The sequence below is a fragment of the Grus americana genome, chromosome 9 (assembly GCF_028858705.1).
Source record: "Grus americana isolate bGruAme1 chromosome 9, bGruAme1.mat, whole genome shotgun sequence".
Classification (NCBI taxonomy): Eukaryota; Metazoa; Chordata; class Aves; order Gruiformes; family Gruidae; genus Grus; species Grus americana.
The window spans coordinates 10,779,079-10,803,622 of record NC_072860.1 but is presented as its reverse complement, the minus strand read 5'-3'; the positions used below and the strand labels follow the sequence as shown (position 1 = coordinate 10,803,622).

General features: G+C 42.5%; 2 protein-coding genes across 8 annotated transcripts in view; both read right to left on the bottom strand.

Moving 5' to 3' along the window:
- Positions 1-4,351, bottom strand: part of AGFG1 (ArfGAP with FG repeats 1) — a 37,578-nt gene extending 33,227 nt beyond the window's left edge. For 2 of the 7 annotated variants that reach the window (XM_054835430.1, XM_054835434.1), the window contains exon 1: positions 3,832-4,350. In XM_054835430.1, coding sequence (XP_054691405.1) covers positions 3,832-3,998 — 167 coding nt within the window. In that variant the 5' untranslated portion in view covers positions 3,999-4,350. Of the gene's footprint in view, positions 1-3,831 lie in introns of all 7 variants that reach the window. The other 5 variants (XM_054835429.1, XM_054835436.1, XM_054835428.1 and 2 more) reach the window with 4 other exon arrangements.
- Positions 4,352-20,608: 16,257 nt separating this feature from the next.
- MRPL44 (mitochondrial ribosomal protein L44) lies at positions 20,609-24,463 on the bottom strand. The gene is made up of 4 exons (XM_054835458.1): positions 24,259-24,463; positions 23,394-23,862; positions 22,133-22,311; positions 20,609-20,945 (listed from the first exon to the last, which is right to left on the bottom strand). Exons 1-4 carry the CDS (start codon positions 24,423-24,425, stop codon positions 20,774-20,776), a joined length of 987 nt encoding a protein of 328 aa, XP_054691433.1. The 5' UTR covers positions 24,426-24,463; the 3' UTR covers positions 20,609-20,773.
- Positions 24,464-24,544: the final 81 nt, after the last annotated feature.

Genomic DNA, 24,544 nt, shown 5'->3' with positions numbered 1-24,544 from the left:
AATTAAAAAAAGTCAAGATTAAATTAAAATTTTCTATAGTACAAAACTTGTGGAAGTGGACTTGTAGTCAAACAGGAATATTTTCCATTCCAGATTTTAAAAACATGGGTTTATCATCAAAGTTAGGAGCAGGCTGACCACGAGTGGTACAGAAGTGCTTGGAAGCAAAGATATGCACAGAGAGCTGAGAAGCAAGGCAGAGAGGCATTTGATAAAACAAGGGGAAGGATGTCACTGTCAGCAGGACACATGGTACCATCCAGAAACACAATAGACAGTACCAACATAATCCTTTGAACCAAAGGACTTCTGTCAAACCAAAAGAATCTCTCTGCCAGCATTTCCTGAGATACAATTCTGCTATGAAGAGAAGTCTTCTGGTTTTGTATTACTGTAATACTTGACCTGAGAAGACTGCTCCTCTAGAGTATCTCCTCCCACTCTCGGGGAGGAAGTGATTGTGTGTATATTTCTACATATATTCTTGTCCAACACCAAAAAGTTGAATTAGGCACAGCTTGTATGATGCTAGCATGCTTCCCCCACACACACGAAGAGAATTTAAACACAGGGGACAAGCAGAAGTACCTTAAGAGGAAGCCACTATCCACACCACTATGCATGAACTTTCTCCTGCATGCAACATTTTGCACAGCTAAACTTTTGCTCTGGTAAACCAAATCTCGTGAGAAAACTTAAAACCTAGGTATTACAGAAAGGCACCTCCTATGTTATTCATACTTTTAACTTTACAAGACTCACCTTCAGCATTAAAGTCAGAAACAGATCCTTTTAGCAAGTCACTAGCTCTCTCACCTTTTTTACCCATACTTGAACAAGCTAGATATACTTTTTTTGAAACCGGTAAGAAAATGGTAGATTTTTAAAGCTAAACCTACTAATAGCTAGCATTGCTCTCTTTCTACACATATAATCATTAATAAAAATTAATAATGGATCCGGAATGAAGGGTTTGGGTTTGAACAGACTGTCCTTGCCAGGACAACGAATAAACAATTCTGAAAACTTGCAAAAAACCAATTTAGACTTCCAATTTTAAAAATTTAGAGTTAACTGTATCTAGAACAACATGCCTGTGTAAGAGGATACCAATGTTAGCAACCACTTTTAATTAATTGAGCAACCTTTCTGAAGGAGACTTGTTAATGCACTAGTATTTTAATCTTGCATTGGGCACTTCATACTTGAAAAAACTGGTCTATGCGACTCCAAGAATACTTCCTGTACCAGATTAGAAAAATTAAAAGAAGCGGCAATACAAGTCATTCACATAGCATACAAACAAGATGAAGTAATAAGATTATTAAGGCCTTACAGTAAAGCAAGTATTATGAGGCAGAATGCAAGCAGCTATTAAAAACTACAGAAGCAGCAGTACTTTTACGCTTATTTGCCATTATGTGGTTTCTTCCCAAGTAATTTTCCTCCACTGTGGAATTCTACAGTGAAAAGCATTTGGAAATAAACAAGCTGTATGAAGGACTATTCTGACAGAAGTGTTAAAGTAACAGTTTCTAGTTATAAAACAGACATGACCTATCTCTACACTAAGTCTCATCACTAACAGAAATATCCCACTGGCCAGGTTCTAAGGTGTTAACCAACACATACAATCTTGCTAACACAATTTATGAAAGCATTTCCAAGTCAACATGAAAGAACGAGCCCAAATTTATCTCAGAAGAAAGCTTTAAGTCCTCTTAACAGTCCTTTACTCCAGCTTTAAGCGTAGGTGTTACTAGCTGTAACAACTAAAAGTGTTGTTTGTGGTTTCTTTTTTCTAGCAACACAAAAACACTGCATATTTAGAATGAAAGAGCTATTTGCATTTTATTAGAATACCAATACATTAACAACTGTTCTTCAGAAAAAGTCTTCCTCCTTAAGCACATTAACATCCAAATGATGGCCAATTTAACAGCAAGTGACAGCTGTCCCCTGCTTACTAGCTGTCTCACTGCATGTACATCCTTTTGGTTACTGTAAATTGGACTTTGGACTTTAGTAGTGCATACCCCCCAGCCAACAGATAAAATGAGCAAATCCTACTGAACTCATGCTAAACATCTCAGCAGCACTCAAGATATATTTGTCTATTAAGGTCAAGAAGCCTAAAAAAATACAGGAAAATATTCTCGTGGAGCAGTTTTATCATGCTGTCAGTTTAACCAGTAAGAACATGTGCAACCATTAAATAAGCTCTCTGCAGTAGCTTAAAATAGTTTCACATGCCAGCACAAATAACAGTTTGCTAACAGAGCAAACAATAGCCAGAGCTGGCTGATTAAGTAGCATGTATGTGTCAAAAACTAGTCTCTTTTCAGTTCCACAACCTGAATGTATTTTCTGTATTTGTGTCAAGCCTGTTCAAAAGTCTACACAAAGTACAAGTAAGAAGGGGAAAAAACCCAAGACTAATTAGCCATCTAGTAATATAAAAGGCAGCTTGTTCCATGTAAATTCAGCATAGAACTAACATGTTTGCTTTGTTTTGAATCTCAATATAATTACCAACTTTGTTCTAAAACACCACACCTTACTTGGAAGGCCTGTGTGGGGTACTTAGTCCTTCTCAGTAAAGGGACAGAAATTAGTTCATGCTCCTGAATGGCTTTTATAAACTCAAACCCTTACTAACACAAATCTGTACCCTTTTACATACTACACTTTGGCCATTCTTTGAATCTGCTCCATTCCATAAGCACGATGCCACAGAAACATGAGCAAGCAAACAGATTTAGCTACAGAAATGGTAACACTGAAGAAAGTAGGGTTTTTTCCCCCAAGTTATGTATATGTAATTGAAATTCAGAACTGTGTGATCTCAACTCTTCATTTCAGACACATGATCTTGGAGAAGGAAGGGTGGAAAAGGGAGGAGTAGAGGGAGGCCCATGCAGGAATGAGGAACAGGAAAAATGCAATCCATTTTATCAGAGCCAATCCCTTTCTAAGGTTTATATATATAGTTTGTAGGAAGTAATAGATGTAAGACAAAACCTTCTACTACTTTTCTGACCAAGTATATTAAACTATTAAGGCTGGAGTTTACCCTCCAAGCTAGAGTTTAGAGAGTTGTCTTACAAACTACTACCAAGCATAATTTGATACACAAAAGGCTAGGCTGGTGATTTAAGAATAAATAAGATTTGTAAACATTAAACCCAGCGTTCACCACAGGGTTAGTCTCCTCAAGTCTTCAAGACTGTCATGAGAGTGAACTTTCAGCCACGTGCCCCCTTCTCTTCCCAAAAGTATTCTCCAAACGCTCGTTTCATTAACTACACCTCCAATGATCGCCAGGGTGGTGGTGCTCCCCCTTCACGTGCGTGCCGAAGGCAAACGCTCACGCTCCTACGTGCAGGACACCTCCCCAGAGGCGGCTACAGGATGAACTCCGGACTGCCGCGCTCCCAGCCCCCCACACACACACCCGGCCAGGAACCGCCATCTCCCGGACCGGGGGCTCCGACGGGGACTTTTAGCCAATACCCCCGGGAAACACCCCCCCTCCCGCCCGCCTGCTCCCCTCCGACGTGGCTGAGCCGGCAGCCCGGCGCTGCCGTGCGGCAGGGAGGAAGGGCAAAGCCAGGGCGGAACGGCGGGCGCAGCGAGACCGAAGGCGAGGCGCTGCACCCCGCGTAGCGGCTCGCTTCGGCGCCGCCGCCCGGGCAGACGCGTCTCCCGGCGGCGAAGCGGGCCCAGAGGCCGGCCAGGGGCGGAGGTCACCCCGCCGGCACCGGGGCCGCCCTCCCCCTCCCGGGCCGGCTGGAGGGATGGAGCCGAAGGGTTCCCCCCGCCCGCACTCACAGGATGCCGGAGCAGGAGGTGCACACGAAGCTGCCCACCGTCATGTCGGTGTAGGTGGGGCCGCGCTGGTCGCAGTCGAAGCACTTGCGGTTGGGCGGGAGGCTGCTCATCTCCCGCAGCAGCTTCAGGTGCTTCTCCTCCTGCTTCCGCTTGGCGCTCGCGGCCATGGCCCCGCCGGCGAGGGGACGGCCCGGCACGGCGCCGGGCCCCGCTCACACCCCGACGGCGGCGGCGCTCCGGGGCCCGGCCGGCGGGAGAGGGGACCGGGGCGGGGACGGGGGGGGGGTGGGGGGGAAGGAACGGGAGGAAGGGGCGGGGAGGACAACCGGCGCCCGCCGATAAGCCGGGGCGGAAGCGCGGTCGCCGCTTACACCGGCCGGCGGCACCACGAGAGAGGGCGGGCGGGAGGAGGGGGGCGGACCGAGGGCCGCGGCGCGGAGGAGGCCGGCGGCGGCGGCGGCGCCAGGCCCCGGGCGGCTGAATGACGGAGCCCGGGCGGAACCTGCGCGACACCTTTTATGAGATGAGAGGAGATGGCGGCGGCGGAGCCGAACGCGCTCGCCGGCGCCAGCGCCCCCTGTCGCGCGGGAGGACTCACTCCCCTCCCGCCGCGACCCCGGCCCGAGGGAGGCGCCGCCGGGGCCGTGTCACCTGGCGTGACCCGTCGGGCGGGGGGCTCGCTCCGCGGAGCGGGGGGACGCGCGACCCCGCTGAGGGCGCCGCGGGGGCGGGGACGGGGGCAGTCCTGTAGAGAATCGCAATGGGAAAATCTCAATAAAGTGTACGGTTCGCCTTTTCTAGGGGAGGGGGTCGCCCCCTCCTGCGGTGTGCTCCGGGCGGGCTGTTCCGCGACGCTCCCGGGGGCAGCCTCTCCCTGCTCCGGGTGAGGGCGAAGCTCCCCACAGCCCCCCCCCCTCCAGCCCCACGCGGTGAGGGCGGGCTCAGGCCGGCTGCGGAGGGGACCCCGTTCCATGAAACTCTGAGCACCGACCTGGCCCCCGCCCCGACACTCCCCGCGACCCTCAGCATTGTCCCCGTCCCCCCAAAGTCTGCAGATTCAGTCAGGGCAGCGGCTGAGGCGACGTGGTGCCGTAGGAGGCTCAACAAAGCCGCGCCAAACCTCCCCAGCTGGCAGCAGTACGTCAGGGAGGGTCCCTGCGGCCTGCGCTGCGACGCCCGGGGGACGGACTGGTCCCCGCGGGGCTTCGCAGGGGCTCCGAGGGCGCCGTCAGTGCCGTTTTCTCCAGGCAGTGGGATTTCTGAGGAGAACATTGCTAGGGGTCCCTTCTCTTTTTTGATAGGGAGACGAAAAGGGCCCAGTTTCCCCTTGGGAATTTGGCTGTCGGTGCCCGACTGGACACTTCCCTCATCAAAGGAGAGGAAACAGAGCCAGCAGTCACATATAGCTGCTGCTATCCTTGAGGAACCCTTGCCTCTGGCTTGGACTCAAATCTGCCGCTGATCTACAAAGTACGTGTTTGTTCCTTATAAAGATGCCCGAAGGAGTATTTTTCAACAGCGCAAAATACTTGTACGGGGAAAAAAAAAATCAACATACTTTATAATTTGGTGATTTAACTTGAAAAACTGCCTGGCAACACTATGTGTGATTAAAATCTCCTCAGGTTAAATGATACCCAATGTTGTGTGTTTAGGGTCAAGTTTTGGCACTTCTGACGTCAGTACATATGTTAGCACTAGCTTTTGTGGCAGCAAGATCTGATCCGCTGTATTTTCCTCATAGTTTTAGTTTAAAAAAAATCTAGGACTAGATGTTCAGCATCAGTAATTTGGCATTCCTCCTCTGATTTCTCTGGATGTGCTGATTTACATGAGCTAATCAACCAGTCCTAAGTTTTAAACCCAGAGTATAATGCACTGACCTCAATTTTTTCTAATATGGATGGCAGGAGTGCTTCGTAGTAGTGATAAATAAACATCGCTAAATCATTAAATAATTGCAAATGCTAAAATAGCATTCTTAAAAGTAAACACAAAATATTTCTGGTCTTATAAGAACCAAATTCTCACTGCCTCCTCTAATTCTTCTCTCTGAAATGCTGATATTCTTGTTATTCAGAAGGTTTCATTTTTTTTGCCTTTTACAAAACATACTAACATTGGAGATTTGCCAATGACCTAAATGACCTCAAGTAGATGACCCAAATTTAAGAGGGGGAAAAAAAGTTTAAAGGTTAAAAAACAAGTTTTTTTTTCTGGAAAATACTTTGGAGAACAATGATTGTACTACAACACTTGCTGTAGCGGAGAGCTGCTATGTGCAGTTGGGTTTCATTTCAACAAGAGCTGAAGGCGCTTTGTAACTGAAACGAGAATGTCCAATTGCTTGTGTCGCGAGTGTACTTACATGAACATCACATAGGAACAGTTGTAAATAAAAAAAGCTAGCATTGTCATCAAAGTTGTCATTGTCATTAAAATGTGGAACTGACCTCCCAGGGAAAATCCTGGTACTGTTTGAATCAATCATGCCATTCAATAGGAGTCTTAGGGATTTCATATTACACTAGAGCAGGCTCTAATTTGTTTCATGAAGAAACAGTTCTGACATTATTCATGGTCAGCACCGAGACGGGCTTATGCCAGTAGATAAATGACCTCTATTAACATTAATTTGGTTTAGAAATCCCTTTTTAAAAATACCAAGCCTCTCCATTCTATATCTTATAAGGCAAATTTACCCCAGGAAACTACATAATGCTACTTGAGAGGGTTGTGAGGATATACCCTTTCACAAATATCCATAAGCGCTGTGGGATTTGGATTCTTCTACAGACTGTGACAACATCTGCTCCAAATCTTAGGTCCCTACAGTGAAGGATCAATACCTTACCATCTTGTATCCCACAGGAACTGGTGCTTGAGAAACACAACTACCTATATATAAATGTGTGTGTTACACTGTTGACATATATAGGTCTGAAAACTGGCTACATTGACTTCCAGCCCTGTTTCACCTCTCCACAAGGAATAATGTGACTTGTGCTGCTCTTCCACTCCCTCCTTCTCTATTTTGTGCTGCTGACAGCTAGCATGAATTTCCTCAAAGCAGATGGCTTGTTTTTCCTCTACTAAGGGGAAAAAACCCCACCAATAATGCACATGAATAAAAACTCTACTCTTCAGCTTTACTCTTTCAATATCTTTTTCCTGATGTATTTTTCTGTTTCTCTACCCTAGGACCTGAATTTCCTTTCCTACAGCTTCTCTGTCCAAATTTGTACTTCATTCTCTCCTCCTAATGACCAGACTTTTGTGGTTGGAAATATACTGGCCAGCTGTTTATTCCAAAATTGCTTAATCCCTGCTGCACCTGCTACAGCTTTTAGCATTAAAATTAATTTCTTAACAAGAGGTAAAACAATGATTTCTCATGCTTGGAACACTTCTCTACACATAAAAAAACCAGAACATAAAAGTTAGCCCAGTCATGGGTAATAATATCTGAAAGACGTTGCTTCAGGAAGCCCTTAAATATGGGGCTAATAGGGTATAAATTATAATATACAAGCACATAATCTAGGGGACTTATTGTCAGGACCAAAAGAAACAAGAGCCTAAGAATGTACATTTGGGAGATGAATAAGACATTCTTCATTTGTCACTGGGATTGAGGTCAATAATATCCATTTTAAAGCAATTAACCCAGGAGGCTAAGTGACGTGAAAATTATCATGCTGAAAGACTAATGGGCTATTAAATCCATCTTGCTTCACTACTGATGGGCATACAAAATTAATCCTGGGATTAGGTATATCGGATCTGTGGTAAACTGCTATTGCAATATTTGTATATGAAGGGGTTTCTGAACGTGCTAAGAACGAACATGGCAAGGGTATCTGGCAGGAATGTTCACTGATATGCTCTGTTAAAGATTCAGTCGACTGAGGATACATTAGTGTGTCTGTGCCCGGCCTTATTTAAGCAGTAGCTTTTTCTTAATGAATAGATATATTTTAGTAAGAGAGCAAACCAAGAGAAAGTCATAGTAATGTTTATATAAATCATTATTGATTGTCAACAGTTATTTAAATCTAGAAAATTTAACTGGAGGAAATGGTCAGACAAATATGATCGAGTTACAAAACTGTCTTTATTTGAAATGCCATTTCCCTTTGACATTTCCCACCCACTGCTACAACATTAACATAGTAGAAAAGGTAAATGATCGATAGCCCTGCCTTTACCCATAATAGCTGCTCGTAGGAAACAGATCTCACAATAAAGAGAAAGGCACAGTCACGTCAGCTTGTTTTCTTGTAATGCACGAGTTAGCGGTCTTTGATTTCTTTTTCTTTTTTAAAATGCCATGTTTTATTAGTGTGACATACACCTAATTCCTTTTGAGTAATGTAGGATAGGAAGTGATTTTCAGCCACCACAGCAATGAATGTCTGAGATTCAAAGCAGAAGTGCTGGCTCTCAGGATGACACGGAGGAGGTTGAAGGTATGGGGTGAGACACAGAAACAAGAGCTAGCAGAAGAGCGGGAAGTATCAAAAAGACCAAAAAATGTAGAAAAAGCAATTCTTCTTTAGTCTCCTCCCTCAATGGTTTATGACCTATCTACTATATCTTTATTGATAGAACAGTTTTTACAGTTTCCAAGTGAAACAGATTGAAGCTGTGCAGAGCCAGGTATCAGGCATTAATAGCAAGACACATCTCTCCTCGCTGCAAAGTAAACTAGAATTTTCCTATTAATCTGAGCACACCAGCCGGGTTTTAAGAAGAGGACCATAAAGGAGCAGAATGCCTTTCCAAAGTTAACACGAGAGAACAACATCAGTGGTTAAAAAGCCTTAAGTAGCTTTCCCCCCTTAGCTTGATGTTCTGCTCTTGGTGATAACTGCTAAGAATGAAGGTTCCATTGTAAATGATAATTTAGATGAGCTTCTTGCAGTCATTAATTTTTCTAAACTGTTTGGCTGGAAAATCCAAATTGAAACGAATCAAATCAGTGACATCCTAAAGTTAGTGTTGTTACAAACATGTTTCCTTTTGTCTGAATTAAATCTATCCCCTTGTAGTTTGGTTGAATCTACTTGAAGTTTTTCAGTGGAAGGACTGAGATTTCCTGGATGGACTCCCACGTAGCACTAGTCACCCCGTACACCCACCTCTCTTCAATTTTTCAAGTTAACTAAACTATTAACATCTCTCTCATGGAAATACTCTCCTTAGGCTTTCTTCATGTTCTACTTCTGTTTTCTTCTCATAAAACTGAAAAAAACCAAGTATATACATTGATAAGATAAAAAAAGATATAAATTCTGTTATTGAATTGTAGCTGTTTAGAAAGTTGTTCAGAAGAGTGAGCAGCTTCTGTGTTACCGACTTGTGCTTACAGTTGTTAACTAAGCGCTGTGCTGTCCTGGCTGGGTGGGAGCCACTAGAGGACTTTGCGAGCCTGTCCTGCCTACAATTACGATTGTTTTACTGCCTCAAGATTAACGAGTCCCTTCAGGCGCTGTGCTCAGTGAAGAACGGATTTTATTCTTTTTTCAGCAGGGAATTTTTGAGTGCAATCCGGTCTAGTTCAACAGTAGGTTTTCATACCCGGGGAGGACATTTCAGCAGATTGACTTGCTCCAAAGTTACAGGAATTCTTCATTTTTTAATTTTGGTGAGAAATGTTGATAGTTGAGGAGGCATTATTCTCTTCTTGCTTTCTAGCTTGGTCAGTGATGTTGAAAGGTTATCAATATTTCAACCTTGCCCCTTTATTTGACACAGTTCTCAAATTTCCATCGTGCCTTAAGTGTGCAAGATCATATTGCAGTTTGTAATCACAGGCTAGGTAGTGGAAAGAACATGCCTATATACGGTTGCAGTGAAGGCAAAACATCTGTCATAGGAATATCTTGTACGCGAGGTGAATGTGTTTTATTTTTAAATTCATCTTTACAGTACCTTTATTTTTAGGGTACGTGCCAATGTTTCTGTTACTGATTTTGATTTGTATTGGTTTATCGTTATTCTATAGGTCCTGCAGTTGAATGATGCTTTATAAACTGTAGCACAAATCACAGGACTTTTTTGTAAAATGATTGTTTCGTGCATCCTTTCAGAGTAACATGCCAGAGGAGAGTGGAACTGAGAAGGGAGTATATTCATGTTCGATCCTATAAACAGCAATAGAAAAGTAATGGTAAGCCATATTAAATTTACGTTTGCTGGAACTGCCCATAGGAATGTTAGCAATACACAAGGCAGCCTATAGGTAGAAGAGAGAGGCTGTGGAACTGATAGGAATAAAGCGAGAAGGAAGCAAACAAATAACCTTAGGAGACAAAGAGCTGAAAGACAGACCTCGATGGTGGAAAGACAGTTTAATTCTGTCTACCTTTTGGTTCTAAATTAGAAGAAGGAGAGACAGTACCCAAATAGATTTCTAACCCACCAACAATTTCTGTAGTATTTGGCTAAAGTACTAAACCAGGAAATGCTCTCCCAGCTCTCTGAGCAGGAGCAACTTTATTTTCACATTAAAGTTTGTATAACATAACTGATTTCTTGACCTATGAGTGAAATTTGTATCTAGAGCCCAGTGTATTTTCAAGTTCAATTCTTCCTTTTTCCACTTGATGACGAGCATTTCCTGCCTGTTTTCTATAAAACTCCCATGGGAATGAAGAGAGGCCTTTGTTCCTCTCCACTAATGAATCTAAATTATTGATTAGTCAGACTAATTTGTGGAAACTACTATCAGTTAGTGCTGTCTTAGAACTGCCTTAGATTTGGCAATAAGAATTACAGGTAATTTCACAAGTATCTTCAGTGAGGGAAACACAATATAAAAATAGACAGGAGAAGTAATATTCTCAGCCAGTGTTCTTCTATTTGCCCACGCTTTACAAAACTCACATATTCTCCTTCAGACTTCCCTAAAGTTTTAATTCTTTTAACAACCATCACTTGAAAGCTGATTTGGGGAACACTAGAGTAGAATTAACTGTTCTGAGCAGGCATCCTTTAGTGCCTGTGGTAATCCTGAAACAGTGTTCACAACTGGAGCCTACACACAGAAAACAGGTCCAAAACTTTCTAATTCTCTAAGTCGACCTGAATGTATAAAGAATGAAAAAGGTCAAAAAGGAAGGAAGAAGTGAGCTGAGTCTAAAACGCCAAGACAAGCCACAAAATACCTATCGTGCACTCCATTACCGGCAACACTGAGATGGTTGAATCAGTGACTCCAACGTAGTGGTGTTTGGATCTTGCATGACAAAGAAAGAGTTTTGTATGCTGCAGTGAACAAATCAATGGACTTAAGTATCAGCATAACTAAAAATCATGGAAACATCCATTTGGATTTGCAGTGGGATGAAAAAGAACAGTGTCTTAGTGTAAAGCAATGGAGATGGACATAACAAAATAGGGAAATTCGGTAAATAGAGCTTTCAAGTGTCAGATGTTCAAACAGAAGAATAAAGAAAATAAGCTATGCAATGGCAATATTAGAAATGAAGTTCTTCAGTTACCCCATTTCTCAAAGAAAATGTTTTAGAAGTGGACTGCAAAAGGAAACCTGATCCTTCAGATTTAGTACAATGTTTCTCATTACTGTAATTTTAAAATATGAGATTCTGTCAGCAAGATTTTTCCCATGAATCCCTGAGAATTTGTCTTGTCCAAACAGCAGTTCCATTATTCGAGGAGGAGAACAAAGAGCGTTATGACTGGCAGTATGAACAGGTTAAAAGTAAGAACACTAGCAAGGTGCACAACAAACACAAAAATCCCCCGGTGAATGTAGCACAGGCTAGTGCAGCGGCAGGGAATAGATATGGATAATCCCTGGGAGCTGCAAATATCCTCTTAAGTGAGGTTTCTGCAGGAGAAGCCTAATCTCAACCCATACATGGGAAAAATACTGCTGAAATAGCAACATATTAGCGCTTTCTCTCCATATCATTTAGTTTGGAAGTAAAAGGACAAAACCTCAAACTGTTGTTTAAAATAATTAATTTATCAAGAAAAGTAAATCCCCTGACATTAAGGCCTCTTGTACATTCTGCTGTACAGCAAGAGCACCTTCCGTTTCTTTCCTTGAGCTGACTGTTGTCAACATTGCAAGCCATAGTTGTAGATACAACCTGCTTAAAAAAATTAAGATTTCTTTCAAGAATGCATTCTGTGGTTAAGTGGCAATGACGGGCATGCCTCTGTGAAACAACGTGTGTGAATTTCCATTGAGAATGTAGGTTTTGAAAGTATTTGCCAGTTAGAAAAACTGGCATGAAAATACAGCTTTTTTCATGGCACGACAGGAATATTAATATTTACTGCTTACAGGCTTAAATAAATTAAATTAAAAACAAACAAACAAACAACCCAACAAAACCCGGAAACAAATTAACAATTAAGGCATGGTGCGCATAGTGTTAGTAATATTCTACATATTGTGTTCTGGGAACTGGAAAAACAGTAAGTGTTCAGAACATTATTGCAGCCTGACTAGAACAAAACCTTTTTTTTTTTTGTTTGGTTTTTCATTTTGGTTTGTGGACAAGAGAGTTAATGGACGAGAACGAATAAATACTCTGAAATGGTACAGTGATTGAAAAATTTGGTGTAATGTCCTCTCACAGGAATTTGAGAAATACAGCCCCTGATGTGCAAGAGATTTTTAAACAAATCAAAAAAACTGAAACAAGTTCCTCCAGAGTACCATGGATGAGGAAAATAGGCAGGGAAATGGAATCTGACGGTTAATAAATCATCACAAATACGAAAACAAATGTATTACAGAAGCTATTAGGTAAGCATAGTACTTCTTACAACTCAGGACTTTTAACCAAGTCACTTGTAATTGTTAGAATTTGTGACATTGTTAGTATAATTTCCTTAGAGCTCTCCAAGTTTACCCTGCCTTTCCTAAATTATCAAGATGCACTTTATGGATACGTAGGGGGTTTTGCATCCCGCTCCTCTTCGTGTGGGGTCATTTCAGACCTCAGCTCTTTGCTACTCAAGGGCAGCTTTCCAGTTTTTCAGCTTCAATGTATTCACAGCCAGCTTGTAAATATTGCTCTGGTGCCAGAACTACCCTTCAGTTTATTTTTCCCTCCCTGCACGTCCCTTTGTGCCCACAGATAACTGCCCAACTGAAACGCACACGCGTGCGGGCGAGCGATAGAGGAGGCGCGTGCCCGGCCGCGCCGGTTAGCTCCCAGCTGCCCTTGCGTGCTGCGCGGTTGGCTCTAGGCACAGACCACAACTTTGGTAGTGCAGATTTAGGATTAGGAGTGCAATCATTCAAAAAGAACACAATTTAAGCAAAGTAATGATTAACAGAGAAAGGTTTCATGGTAATTAATGAAAAGATTCCATTCTTACTGACCTGGACATTTGCCAGGGTGAACTCTTGTTTTACGCTCCTACTCTTTCCATCATTGACAGAGATCGCTGTACAAACCCGCCTGCCAAAGGGTTTAATTCTTTCTATTCCATCCTCCTTATAAACTGAGCACCTACCAGTCAATGAATTTTCAGAGTATTGTCCACAGGCTGAGCTTTGCTCTGAAGCGCCACGTGTTTGCTTTCTTTGCCAGAGCCTCTTAGCACTGCCAGGCAATGGCCACGACTGCCCCCGGTCCTCTCTACAGCCAGCTTCATCCCCTTGTGTAATGAAATCAAAGTCACCGTTTGTCAACACAAACTCTGTGGAGTGACGTCTTTGGACGTACTGTTATCCCTCAAAAGCTGAAATTATGTTGACGTACGTAAAGCGTTCATTATAGGTTTCAGAAATAATCTGGTGAGAGTCAGACAACCCAGCAGTGGATTCTGTCACTCATGGCAAATCCCTTCGGCAATCGGGGGAATTTTTCTCTAGAGGAAAATTTTGAAGTTTATTCCAAATTTTATCATATGTTGTTGTTGCTTTTGTTATTATTATTATTTAGTCCCTGATGGTTTTTGTTACTAGGAAATGATGACTATAGTACTCCAACTAAGAAAGGAAAAATGTTCAGACTTGTTATTTTCAAATTGACGTTTTTATCTCTCGGACGGTAATGAGATCAACCAAATTCAGTCTGATCCACGACCATCTCCTAAACGCTTGATCTTACAGCCAAGCTTGCAGTAGGCACTTGAAATAACCGATTAAGAACTGACGAATTCAACAAGAATCTTTTAAAGAACTAAACCATGAAATAAGTTACCTACCTCTGAAACCTGAGAACAACCAACAGTTTTGCTACTGGGCTAGATTTCCTTGAACTTCAGCAGCCTGCCTGCTGTTCATGCGACACACAGTCTGAATCAAGGAAATATCACTAACTGCACTTTGACATCATGCCTGAAGTCACAGGACACTGACTGTCAATGCAGATTCCCAGCAGCTGGGAGAAAAATATGCAATGCCAAGGGCCTTGAAGTGAAACGATATGGGCATGTGCATCTAGGGTAGGTTCATCCTAAAGCAGTAAAAGCAGTAATAGAAGCCATAATGAATTGCCATGTGGGGATCTGCTAAATGCCAATATGAAGCTCTTCTTCTCTTTTTTCCTCCCCTCCAAAGCGCTGTCTCATTGCCTGGCAGGTACAGGTTGTTGAACATGCCTGCCTGGTTGAAAACATGTTGAAATAGCGTAGCATGATATTTGGGACAGAAATGAAATATTTATCATATATTTCTACTGCAAAAGAAACCTAAAAGCAAAAGTGAACTGTACTCTGATATTATAAACAGAAAACGATACATAAATGACTCCGATCTGAACCCATTAGTCCCCTAGGGACGAAAGCCCCATCAAAGCATAGAGGTCGTTCTACTAAGCTCATTGCCACAGCCGTTACTTGATGCAGGAGGTCTGTGTAACGGAATAAGCAACCTTCAGATACACACTTTTAGATTAGGCAACCGCTTTTTTCTGATGGACTATAAACCAAGTCATTTTGTTAACATTTTCAGTTCCTATCATTTGAAATCAAAGAGAATAATATTCATTAGCATTCGACTAGCATTCAACAAATGAAACCACTTTCTCTCTGAGAAAAGTTTTCCTCCTTAAACGTTGTCTGACATTGGAATTATTTCTCTGAATCATTTTGTTAGGGATCATCCTAAGCACCGATAATTTTGCCTCTAACTGAGAGGATACAGCTGTGCCTCTTAGTTCTTTCTGTTGAAATTAGCATTAATATAACCGAATTTCTTTCTCGGACCAAGCCAGGACTTTTAGACAAATCATTGCCCTCTGGTGGTGGGAATGCTTCCCCCGGTTAATCCTCTGCTCTCACAGGACTAACTCTGGAATGCTTCCTCGGTTTCATTAGTATTTTCTTAATTACGTAGGGCTGCCTCCCTGAAGGAGCTACTCCACAAGAACAGATTGCAGAATGCTACCTTTGAACTCCGGTTACTCCGAATTTGCTCTCGTGGGTTTAGGTCTAATGTAGGACAGCGATGCTCCATTAGCGTGCTGCCTTCAGCCTCGAGGAACACGTGGTGATTTTTCATTCAGCTAGGCTTAATTATTTGTTTGATCTGGCAACATCAGAGGTATTAATCACAAATCTGGCTACGTCCCCACAAAATGGTCAGCTCAATGTGGCAGTGGGTCTATTTTCACTTACTATGCACTACGTGAATGGTGGCACCATTCTCTACGAGTCATCAAATAAGTGAGAGCGGAACATATGAAAACTTCCAAACCTAGAAACTTCAGAAACTAATCTCCCTAATCAGTCAAAAGTGTTTCTTTTCTCACTTCTAAAAGGTGGAAAAACTGCCAGTGGCACTTCTCCCCCTCCCCCCCCCAGCCCCCTAAGCACTAGCCACGGGCTACAGTAAGAGACAAATGCACTGACAAGCCAAAGATTTGATTCAGTATTTATCTAAATATGTGTGGGGTCATGCAACTATAGAATCTGTTGCCAGAAGCGAAGGACTACAGCTAACTATTGTCTCTCTCTACTGAAACAACTTGCATTCAATAGTGTTAAAAATTTTCTTTGAAGCTGGATATCAAAACATTCTTTCACAACTTTTTTTTTTCAAGTATGCATGTTTTTGAGAGTTGGAAATGCTACATAAAAATGGGCCAAGTCATTTGAATGACTATTGAGAATTCTAGCTTTTAATAGACACACCTACCTATTGATGTGATTAATTTTGGTTGTGTATATAAAGTACCAAAATTAACTACTTTAAACCAAAACCATGCCTTCAGGACAAAGAGTATTAAACTACAAATGTCAGGTAATCATTAATTCATGTTACTCAAGTTATCACAAAAATAAATGTTGCTCTCATTTATATAAGCATCCCAGCCTCATTAAGGGAAAACACGGGACCACAGAGCTATTGAGATGCCCTGTAAGGGGGAACCCTCAAGCATGTCCAAAACTTGATGAAATTTTCATCTCCTTGGAATTAAATGGAAAATTCTCCCAATCTCAATAAAGTCAAGATTTCTTCTGATAAAGACCACTGGTGTAAGAACAAGTGAGCACAACTGGCATGAATACTTACAGAGGCAAGGCATAGTTTATAATTTCCATATCAGAACAGTGAGGTTCTGTAATTGTCCCCAGCTGGAGCAATAGGAGCAAAAGATGCAACACTTCTAAAATGGAGCTCAATCTGTTTCGGGAAAGGATCACGTGACGTAGCTGTGATGGTGACGCATTGTCTTGGCGACCCGGCCGACAGCCGTACAATACCTGCGCTGTAGTAATTCAGGTAACATATCTGAACATAAACCTGGAAGTTCACAAGCCCACTCACAAGCCTAACGGCCACAGACTGGCGCCAACGTTACGCTTCTAACGCAAAAATAGAAAGGGATGGTAATGGTTACTTTCTCCCTCGAGCCACCTTTTTCCCAACGACCAGACCCAGTCCGCAGGCGCCCCACGAAGAGCTGCATTGCAGCATGCCCTGGGATTTGAAGACTCACCGACAGCCTTCAGCGCTCTGATTCCGTCACGCGCATCAACTCTGTTTCCAGTGCGCAACTCTGTGCTATGACGGTGGCTATTCACTGACCACCTGGTGACCATTCTCTCTTCCTCATTTATCAACAATTTCGTACAGACGAGCTGAAACGGTAAGCACACAAAACGAGTGCCATAAGATCGGTGGAATCAATTTGAAAAGACAAAACCAATCCGTCCTTAGATATTTCCTTTTCTCCACAAAATGCGTCTCTCAATACTAAACTTCAAAGCTCAGATGTACTTTAGAGGAGAAAGCAAATAGGTTACAGCCCGTTTAAAGTTCACCACAGCACTCAGTAGAGTTAAGGACAAGAAAAAGTAGGGCTCGTCTAATGTTTCTGTTCTGCATCATCCCTCTCCCCCTGCCCTGCAAAAAAGAATGACAACACATCTTTTGATGTTTTGAATTCTTCGTGGCTTTTTATAGCAACGTAACACCAGAGCAACTTACTTAAATTGTTGATTTATCATAAAACCCAAAGTGTTTGGTACAAGAAATGTCAATAAAAGCTTTAACTGTTCACTGGCAATTTCAAACTCCAAATTAACACGGAGATAATGGTACAGTGACTGTATTTTAAGCTCCTGCTTTTAAGTCACAGCAACAATTAACACAAGAATTATTCCTGGACTTTTTTTTTTTTTTTTAAGAGAAAATTACAGCAAAACATCTGATTATTATAACCAGAAGAAGCTGCAGCTGAAAACACGGAGAGAATACAGTTTTCAGTTACATTACTGAACAGCTCGAGACATGGGAGCAAAAGCACGTACTGAGAACAGAAGTAACTTAATAAAAGTGTGTGAAAGCACATTAAAAAGTTTTTCTGCTAATTACTTAGCTGGGGCCAATACAGTAGAACTTCTCTTACCTTTCTCAGAATAAAATCACCTTTAAAATACTTTCAGGAAAAAGACACAGGATCTAGATGACAGAATCAGTAATCTAAGTTTATTTAACATTTGGAGTAAAACCAAGTCTAGACCGAAATCAACAGCAAAACTGCCATTGCTTTTAACGGATTAACGACTAGTGGTCCATTTATTTCATACGTCAACTTGTATCAATGTCTAAGTATCTCGGCACACTTACGCAAATTAATACAAAGATCAAGAAGGAAAAGAAAGCTAAAAAAAAGTTAGCATATCGTACTGTACATTTGTCAAAACGTAGCTGTTAGTACGCACATGACATCCTATTTTAAGTTAGCGCAGAAATATTGTTATTTGTGTTCTGCTTTACCTATTACACTTTTCACTTACCAACAAAAAAAAATATCTCGATTAGGAGATAAGCTTTGAATGAGTTAAAAGAAGGATAAATGCAAGTGCAGTAACAGAAATATCTGCATCAGCTGAGGTTAAAAGGTAGCATGCAGAAAAGCATAATCAAAATTGACTCTTGAGAGGATGTTAACCTATTACAGAACTCCATCAATGCTAGAGAACGTATCCTTTCCTACTGTTAAGTAAGTTTATCAATATAATATTCATAACAATCGTTGATGAGTTGTTCAATGGGTTGCAGGAATAAACTGTCCTGATTCCTTCTTGTCAGCCGATTATTGACACGCTGCTTGATCTATTGCCTTCCCTGAAGGATAAATAAAATGTCATTTGAGAAAGGAACAACCACTGGGAGACGTAAATGCACTTGTACGCAGCACCTGGGTCAGAACCGAGGCAAGTAGCTTACAAAGTATTTTCCAGACAACAAAACTACCATGGAGTTTCATGAACAAAATTTCTAGCAGAAGAAGAGCTGCCATTTTCACCAGACTTTGTAGATACTGATTTCTGTAACTCTAACCAATTTTTTTAATGTCACTTAGATATTGTTTATGGCTCCTGATTCAAGAAAAAAAAAAAAAGAAGAAATAAAAGAAGTTATTCATCTGAAGTATGTAAATGATCCCACTATTACAATCCTTAAATACATCTTTAAGTGCCAGAAATTAAAGCACAAATACCATATAAAATGCTTTTCTGACCTTTGGAAGCTTGAAACGAGGACATGTTTACTGATAAAAACTCCTTTTCCACTCACACGTCTAAAAAAAACCCCAGTCCTTTCTTTCCATGTCCCCAAACTGTCTGTTTGAGCTCAAGACATTCCATGCATGTACTACAAAATAAATTGATTCATCTTGCATTACTCAGGTTTTTTCCCAGCACACTATTCAGTAATCCGCTTCTCCTCGGACTGATGCCCATATGTGAAGCCACAGTAAGCAGATCGTGAATATTCTTTTAAGGTAAACTGCCAGAAAATTGCTTTTTTCTCTCTCTTCAGATACATAAATATGTATATAAAAAATACCAGGCAGATCAAACTTTGTATGTGAAAAAACAGCTTCACCATTGTCCTTCTAAAATAGGTGAAGGTAAGAGAGCTACCTGATCTGGAAACTAAACATAGCATGCGTAATTTCCATCCTGCTTTCAGATTCCGCTACTATTCCCCTGGAATATAGTGACCTTATTGGCTTTGCTTATGTAAGTGATGAGAGATTACCTAGCTGCAATTTTTCACTTAACACAAGCAATTTTATGCGTATTTTATGCTAGACTGATCTTTCTGCTCTCCTTTTTACATCCAAGCTTTCACACACGTAATCTCCCATGGCAGAATGCAGAGGGAAGAAGCTGCTGCCATCCAGCCACACAAGCGTTTTCTACGCGCTTAAGATGCGCGTCACACCAAACGCTGGAGACACAGCCAGCCAGGCCTTGTGCTCGAGTACACGAATCAATCCTGGGGGCCGCAGGCAGGGGATATGTGTTCTTAGGGACAGGAACACCAAACCGGTCTGAATGGCCACCTACGCGGTTTCTTCCGGATCAGTGAAGGCACGTTTACCTGTTGTCTTTTTTTACAGCCAGCGTTCACCACGGGAAAAGGCAGGAGACGCTTCTTTCACAGCTCTCCTACATTCAGCTTCTTCCTTTCAGGGCTCAGTCCCAGTTTGTAACAGACTCTCACCCAAATGTAAAGGAAATTATTCCAAGAGTCACAGTCCTCACGCATCTGTTGTCTTCTGGTACCTGTACTGAGTTTCTATGACATTTAATAGGAACATCATGCAGGTACCTGACTTATTCCAAAGTGACTTTCCATTTACGTGGAATTGTATCAGAACAGCTACAGATGGTGCAAACAAAACACTGATTTCACTGAATCCAACACTTCAGTCCTGGGTCCACTTACTTTAAGTGGCCAAAAGACAGGAGAAAAACGCAGTACCTGGACTAAACAGGAAAGGTACCAAAAAAAGGGGCTGTAGCTCATCTAATAGCGTAGCATTAAACAATTTTCTCCAATTTGTTTGAGTTCAGGCCTTCATGATCCTTATTTTCCTTTTAAGAAATTTTACAATGAAAAAACACACGCTCTTTCAGAGCGTGCTCCAACAACTGAAACCAATATGTATGGCAAATAAAATTTGTGTGCAAGCAGCGAGACCTCAAAAGTGCCATTTGCACTTTTTTTTTTTTTTAAATTTGATCACCAACAGCGTCAGTATCATCGGCATCGCATCTCGTGTTTTCACAGGGTGAAGGACAAATGAATCCAGATGCAATCCAAAGACTGATGTTCAACCCAGTGTATTAACAATACCCTCCAAACAATCCCCAAGGAAGCATTCACGAAACCTTTTTCTATACAGGGAGATTTTGTCACACATTATTAAACACCATTAAGAACAGTCTCTTGTGCTGTATGGAAAATCTGAGCCAAAAGGCAAAACTTCAGAAAAAGGGTACTTCCATTATGTTTAGGAAAATGAGCAAATACTAAACATTGTGCAAAAGGAAAAGACTTTATTTATTTTAACACCATATTTGATTTGAAAATTTCAAGCACTTCAGATCAGAAAACCAAACTGAATTTTGCTTTCTTAAATGCATCTATATTCAGTGTGGAAGCCATTAATTCTTGAGAGAAACCAGAAACGGCTTTTACAATCTAGTTACTGCTGATAGCCTTTTCAGCTGCCAAGCCTTGCTTGGGTTTCGAGTAATCCCAAGGTCTCCTGTTCTCTGTATACCCATAGAGCTTCCGCAGTGCCACGCGAGCGGCTTCTTCCTCTGCAGCAAGCAGCGTTTCACCAGGACCTTCAGCTATGATCTTCTTATCGCTTGGGAAAAAAATAATAAAATTAAAAATAATAAAATTAAAATTTTCATCATAAAATCCTGAGCACTACTGTGTACTGTGAATAAAGGCTGCTAGATTTTTTTTTCTCCAATGTCTATGAATACTAAAGGTAATTTCTAAATACACACAAATGCAAACATTTCTATTGGGCTTTTCTGCAAAGATAAATGAGTGTGTATTCAAGAACAGAAACTCAAATCAGAAATGCGCCCATTTCCTGGAAGAGCACTACTCCGTTCATTTAGATTCCTAACAGATCACTGATTCTTTACAGCATTCAATTTGTTAGCCCTGTTAAAAATATACAAATTCTTTATTCTGGTTAGCTTAAACAAAGAAGTTAAATGCTTCTGTCTTTTCTCCTCCCCTGGTAAGAAAGTATTTTAAAAATTCCTCAAACGGATTCACAGAGAAGTTATAAAGTATGTTATGAAGTATGTACTCAGCTCTGTTTAATCAACAGCTATGGGCACTGAATAGGCACAGTTCGTGAAGGAACACCAGGGATTCCAGAAGAAAAATAATCAAAGCTCCTTTCTTAGATAAATCTCAGAAGGCATGTAAACCAAAGCGTGATAAATCAGAACAAGCTAAGGCAATCTTCCCACATGTTTATCTCATTTAGCAAAGCAACAATGTGGGGTTTGGTGGAAGAAGGTCCTGTCCTGCTCCAGAGGAGCAACGCTACCCCTGGGCAAGAGACCAGCGCAGGCACTGACCACACCTGAGACAAGCGCACCAGGGACGACTGGCGCTTCCTAAGTTCCGGATACAGACACTCCTCTGGCCTAGTTTACAGTGCCCGTGATTTGAAAAGCTTCCCCTTAAGTCTCTCTTTGATGTCTCCCTAAGCCCTGGGTACGGTTGCCATTTGGTTATGCTATTTGCAAAGTTCCTATGTCAGGTCACACAGAGCATACACCCAGACTCCTCCGTGCACTCATTTTAGACTTGGAAGCCCTTTAGTCAGGGACTGTCTTTTCATGCATCATTACAGCAAGCTATTGCCAATGCTTAACTCGCTGATTTTATATGGAAGTCACTGTAAGGTTCCTTTTCTGTAATAACTTGACCAAAGAGCACGAGTAGAGTAGTTAAAGATCATCTTCCCTCCTCCCTTCTGCTCCAGCTTAAATCCATTTCACTTCAACTTAATATCGTACTAACCAGTACAATCCGACAAAGTAGAGTGGCAGAACCGTGCTGACTCCCAGCTGCCTGGTAATTCTTGGTTCTGGAGAAGAGATATTCCTCTTGGTCAGTTCTTCCACTAGTAAGCCCATAGGATTTACAACTTCCCAGATCTCAAACAGGTCTTTTCCAATCAGCTGGGGAATAAAAAAATCCTAAAAAAAAATAAATATTTAGAAGTTATAGTTAATGGGAAAGGGAATGAAGGCTCTAGCCCTCAAAAAAAATACAATATGAAGAGGCATTAATATAGTTGACAGTAAATTGCTGAAATGAGTGATGAAACTGACTCAGCGCTCCATCGCAGCCAAGTGTGGCTAACCAGCGTGGCTTCGCTCGGCAGCTCTGGTTCCGATTTAGCCACTGACAGGGTGTGTGCCTTGGGCAAGGTCAACTGCCCAGACATGAAGAAGGAACAGCACCGGCCTGAGAGAGGGGTTATAACAACGCTTATGCACAGCTCTGAGCACGAGGAAAGCAATTCCAGCTGCTTGTAAAAAAATCCAAACAAGTTGTACATCAGAAGGGTTCTGCAAACAGGTTGAAGGGAACTCAGGGGATTTTCACCTGTTCCGATCGTTCTCTTGCCTGTTAACTGCTACTTCCTCTTACAGAGATGTCTCAGTGGTCTTGTGTCAGAAATAAGATTTTAGCAAATATTTCCCTACTGAAAAACTAGGAATAAGTGAAAAGGATGACTGAAAGGACAGCAGCTGCTAAAGCTACTTTGTTACACTGCATTTTAGTTGAACATTTTTGTAGGAGCTATCTCTAGGTGCCTGCATTCCTACATGCAAAATCTATGAACTCAGCCCCTGCTTTCTATAACATGGTTCTACAAATTGAAGGTATATGTGACCTTAAGTGGGATAATCTCATTACTTGATATGTGATGCAATGCATGGAATATAAAGCTTTCCCTTAGCAACTGTCAGCAAATATTAAAATACCACCATTATAAACCAGAAGTATATGATTTTATCTACCTGACCAGTCTGTGCCTCCTAAGGAAAAAAAGCCCCAAACAATAAAACCAAAAACCCCACCAGACTAACCGATCTCACTGTTAAACTGGATTGTTACAGGTACTGTAAAACTTCTGCCAACCTCGCTGGATCTCTGGCTGTCCAGGTACAAGACAGTACTTAATTTTTGCCTTTTTTCCCTGTAACTTCTGACTGAGACCCTTAGATCTTATTGTCGTCAGTGCAAAGACGTATCACAGGTAAAGACTTACCCTGACAAAGATCCCTGTTTTCTCGGGCCCGCTGCTATCGAGCAAGGCTCCTATCACAGCAAAGAACGTCCTCTGTAGCACATCTGGCGGGACAGGAAAGTCTTTGCAAAGTGTCAGGTCATGTACAGACAGGTTCTGAGCCACATAACAAACAAGTTCCTGACTGGTAAGAAAATCAACAAGCGCTCCTATCCCCTTTGCAGGTAAATCTGGGTAGGCACCTTCAAAACACTGCGTCAGGAAAGAACGTGAAAAGGACATCCCTTGCTCGGCAAGCTTACTATTATCTTGTAGATTAAGAGCAACTGTTTCTTTGTCTAGCCCAAGTTCTCGGCGCCTGGCCTCTTCACTTTCAATATAACAAGAATTAACAAATGCAGTCTTGAGAAGATTCAAAGAAAAATTTTCATGTAGCCGGTGGCTGAAAGCTTGTATCTCTGCGTGGTAATCCCAGTTGGGCTTCTCTGATCTGCAGACGTGGAAAAGAAAACAGATTCAGAAACAGAACAAGAAGTTACCCGAACTGCAAGCCCCATGCCTTTCCGATGATCGAAAGGGAACGCAAAATGGAATTGCTGTTGAAGATCAAGCCCAGTGTTTAAAAGCCTTGCTGTCAAACGGAGATTTCTTTCCGTTAACACTGTCGGTTCGCTCAAAACCGGGGCTACGCTCACCCGCGGAGTTAAAAACGTTCTGCTCCAAAGCATGACGAGAAGGTGCTTAAACGTTTTGACTTCACCTGTTTCTCAGCCTGGGGCACTCCCTTCCCCCGAGCCCCGCAGACGCAGACGCAGACGCAGACGCAGACACCGTCCCCGTCCCCGTCCCCGTCCCCCTCCGCCCTGACGGCCGGGCCGGCTCTCACCGCCGCTGCGGGGGCGCCTCCAGCCGCTGCTGCTCCAGGTAGGCGCGGAGCCACCGCTTCTTATCGCGACGCGGCGCGGTGCTGAGCGCGACCCGCCCGGCCCCGGCCCCTGTCCCGAACCCGGCCAGCAGCCGCCGCGACGCCGGCAAGAGCAGCCGGGCGGCCATGGCAGCGGGTGCAGGCGCAGGAAGGACCCGTCCGCTGTCCCCTCCGGGAAGCACGGCCCCTCCCCGCTAGTTCCGGGCGGAAGCGTTCCTGGCCGGGGACAATGCCGCGCGCACCAGCG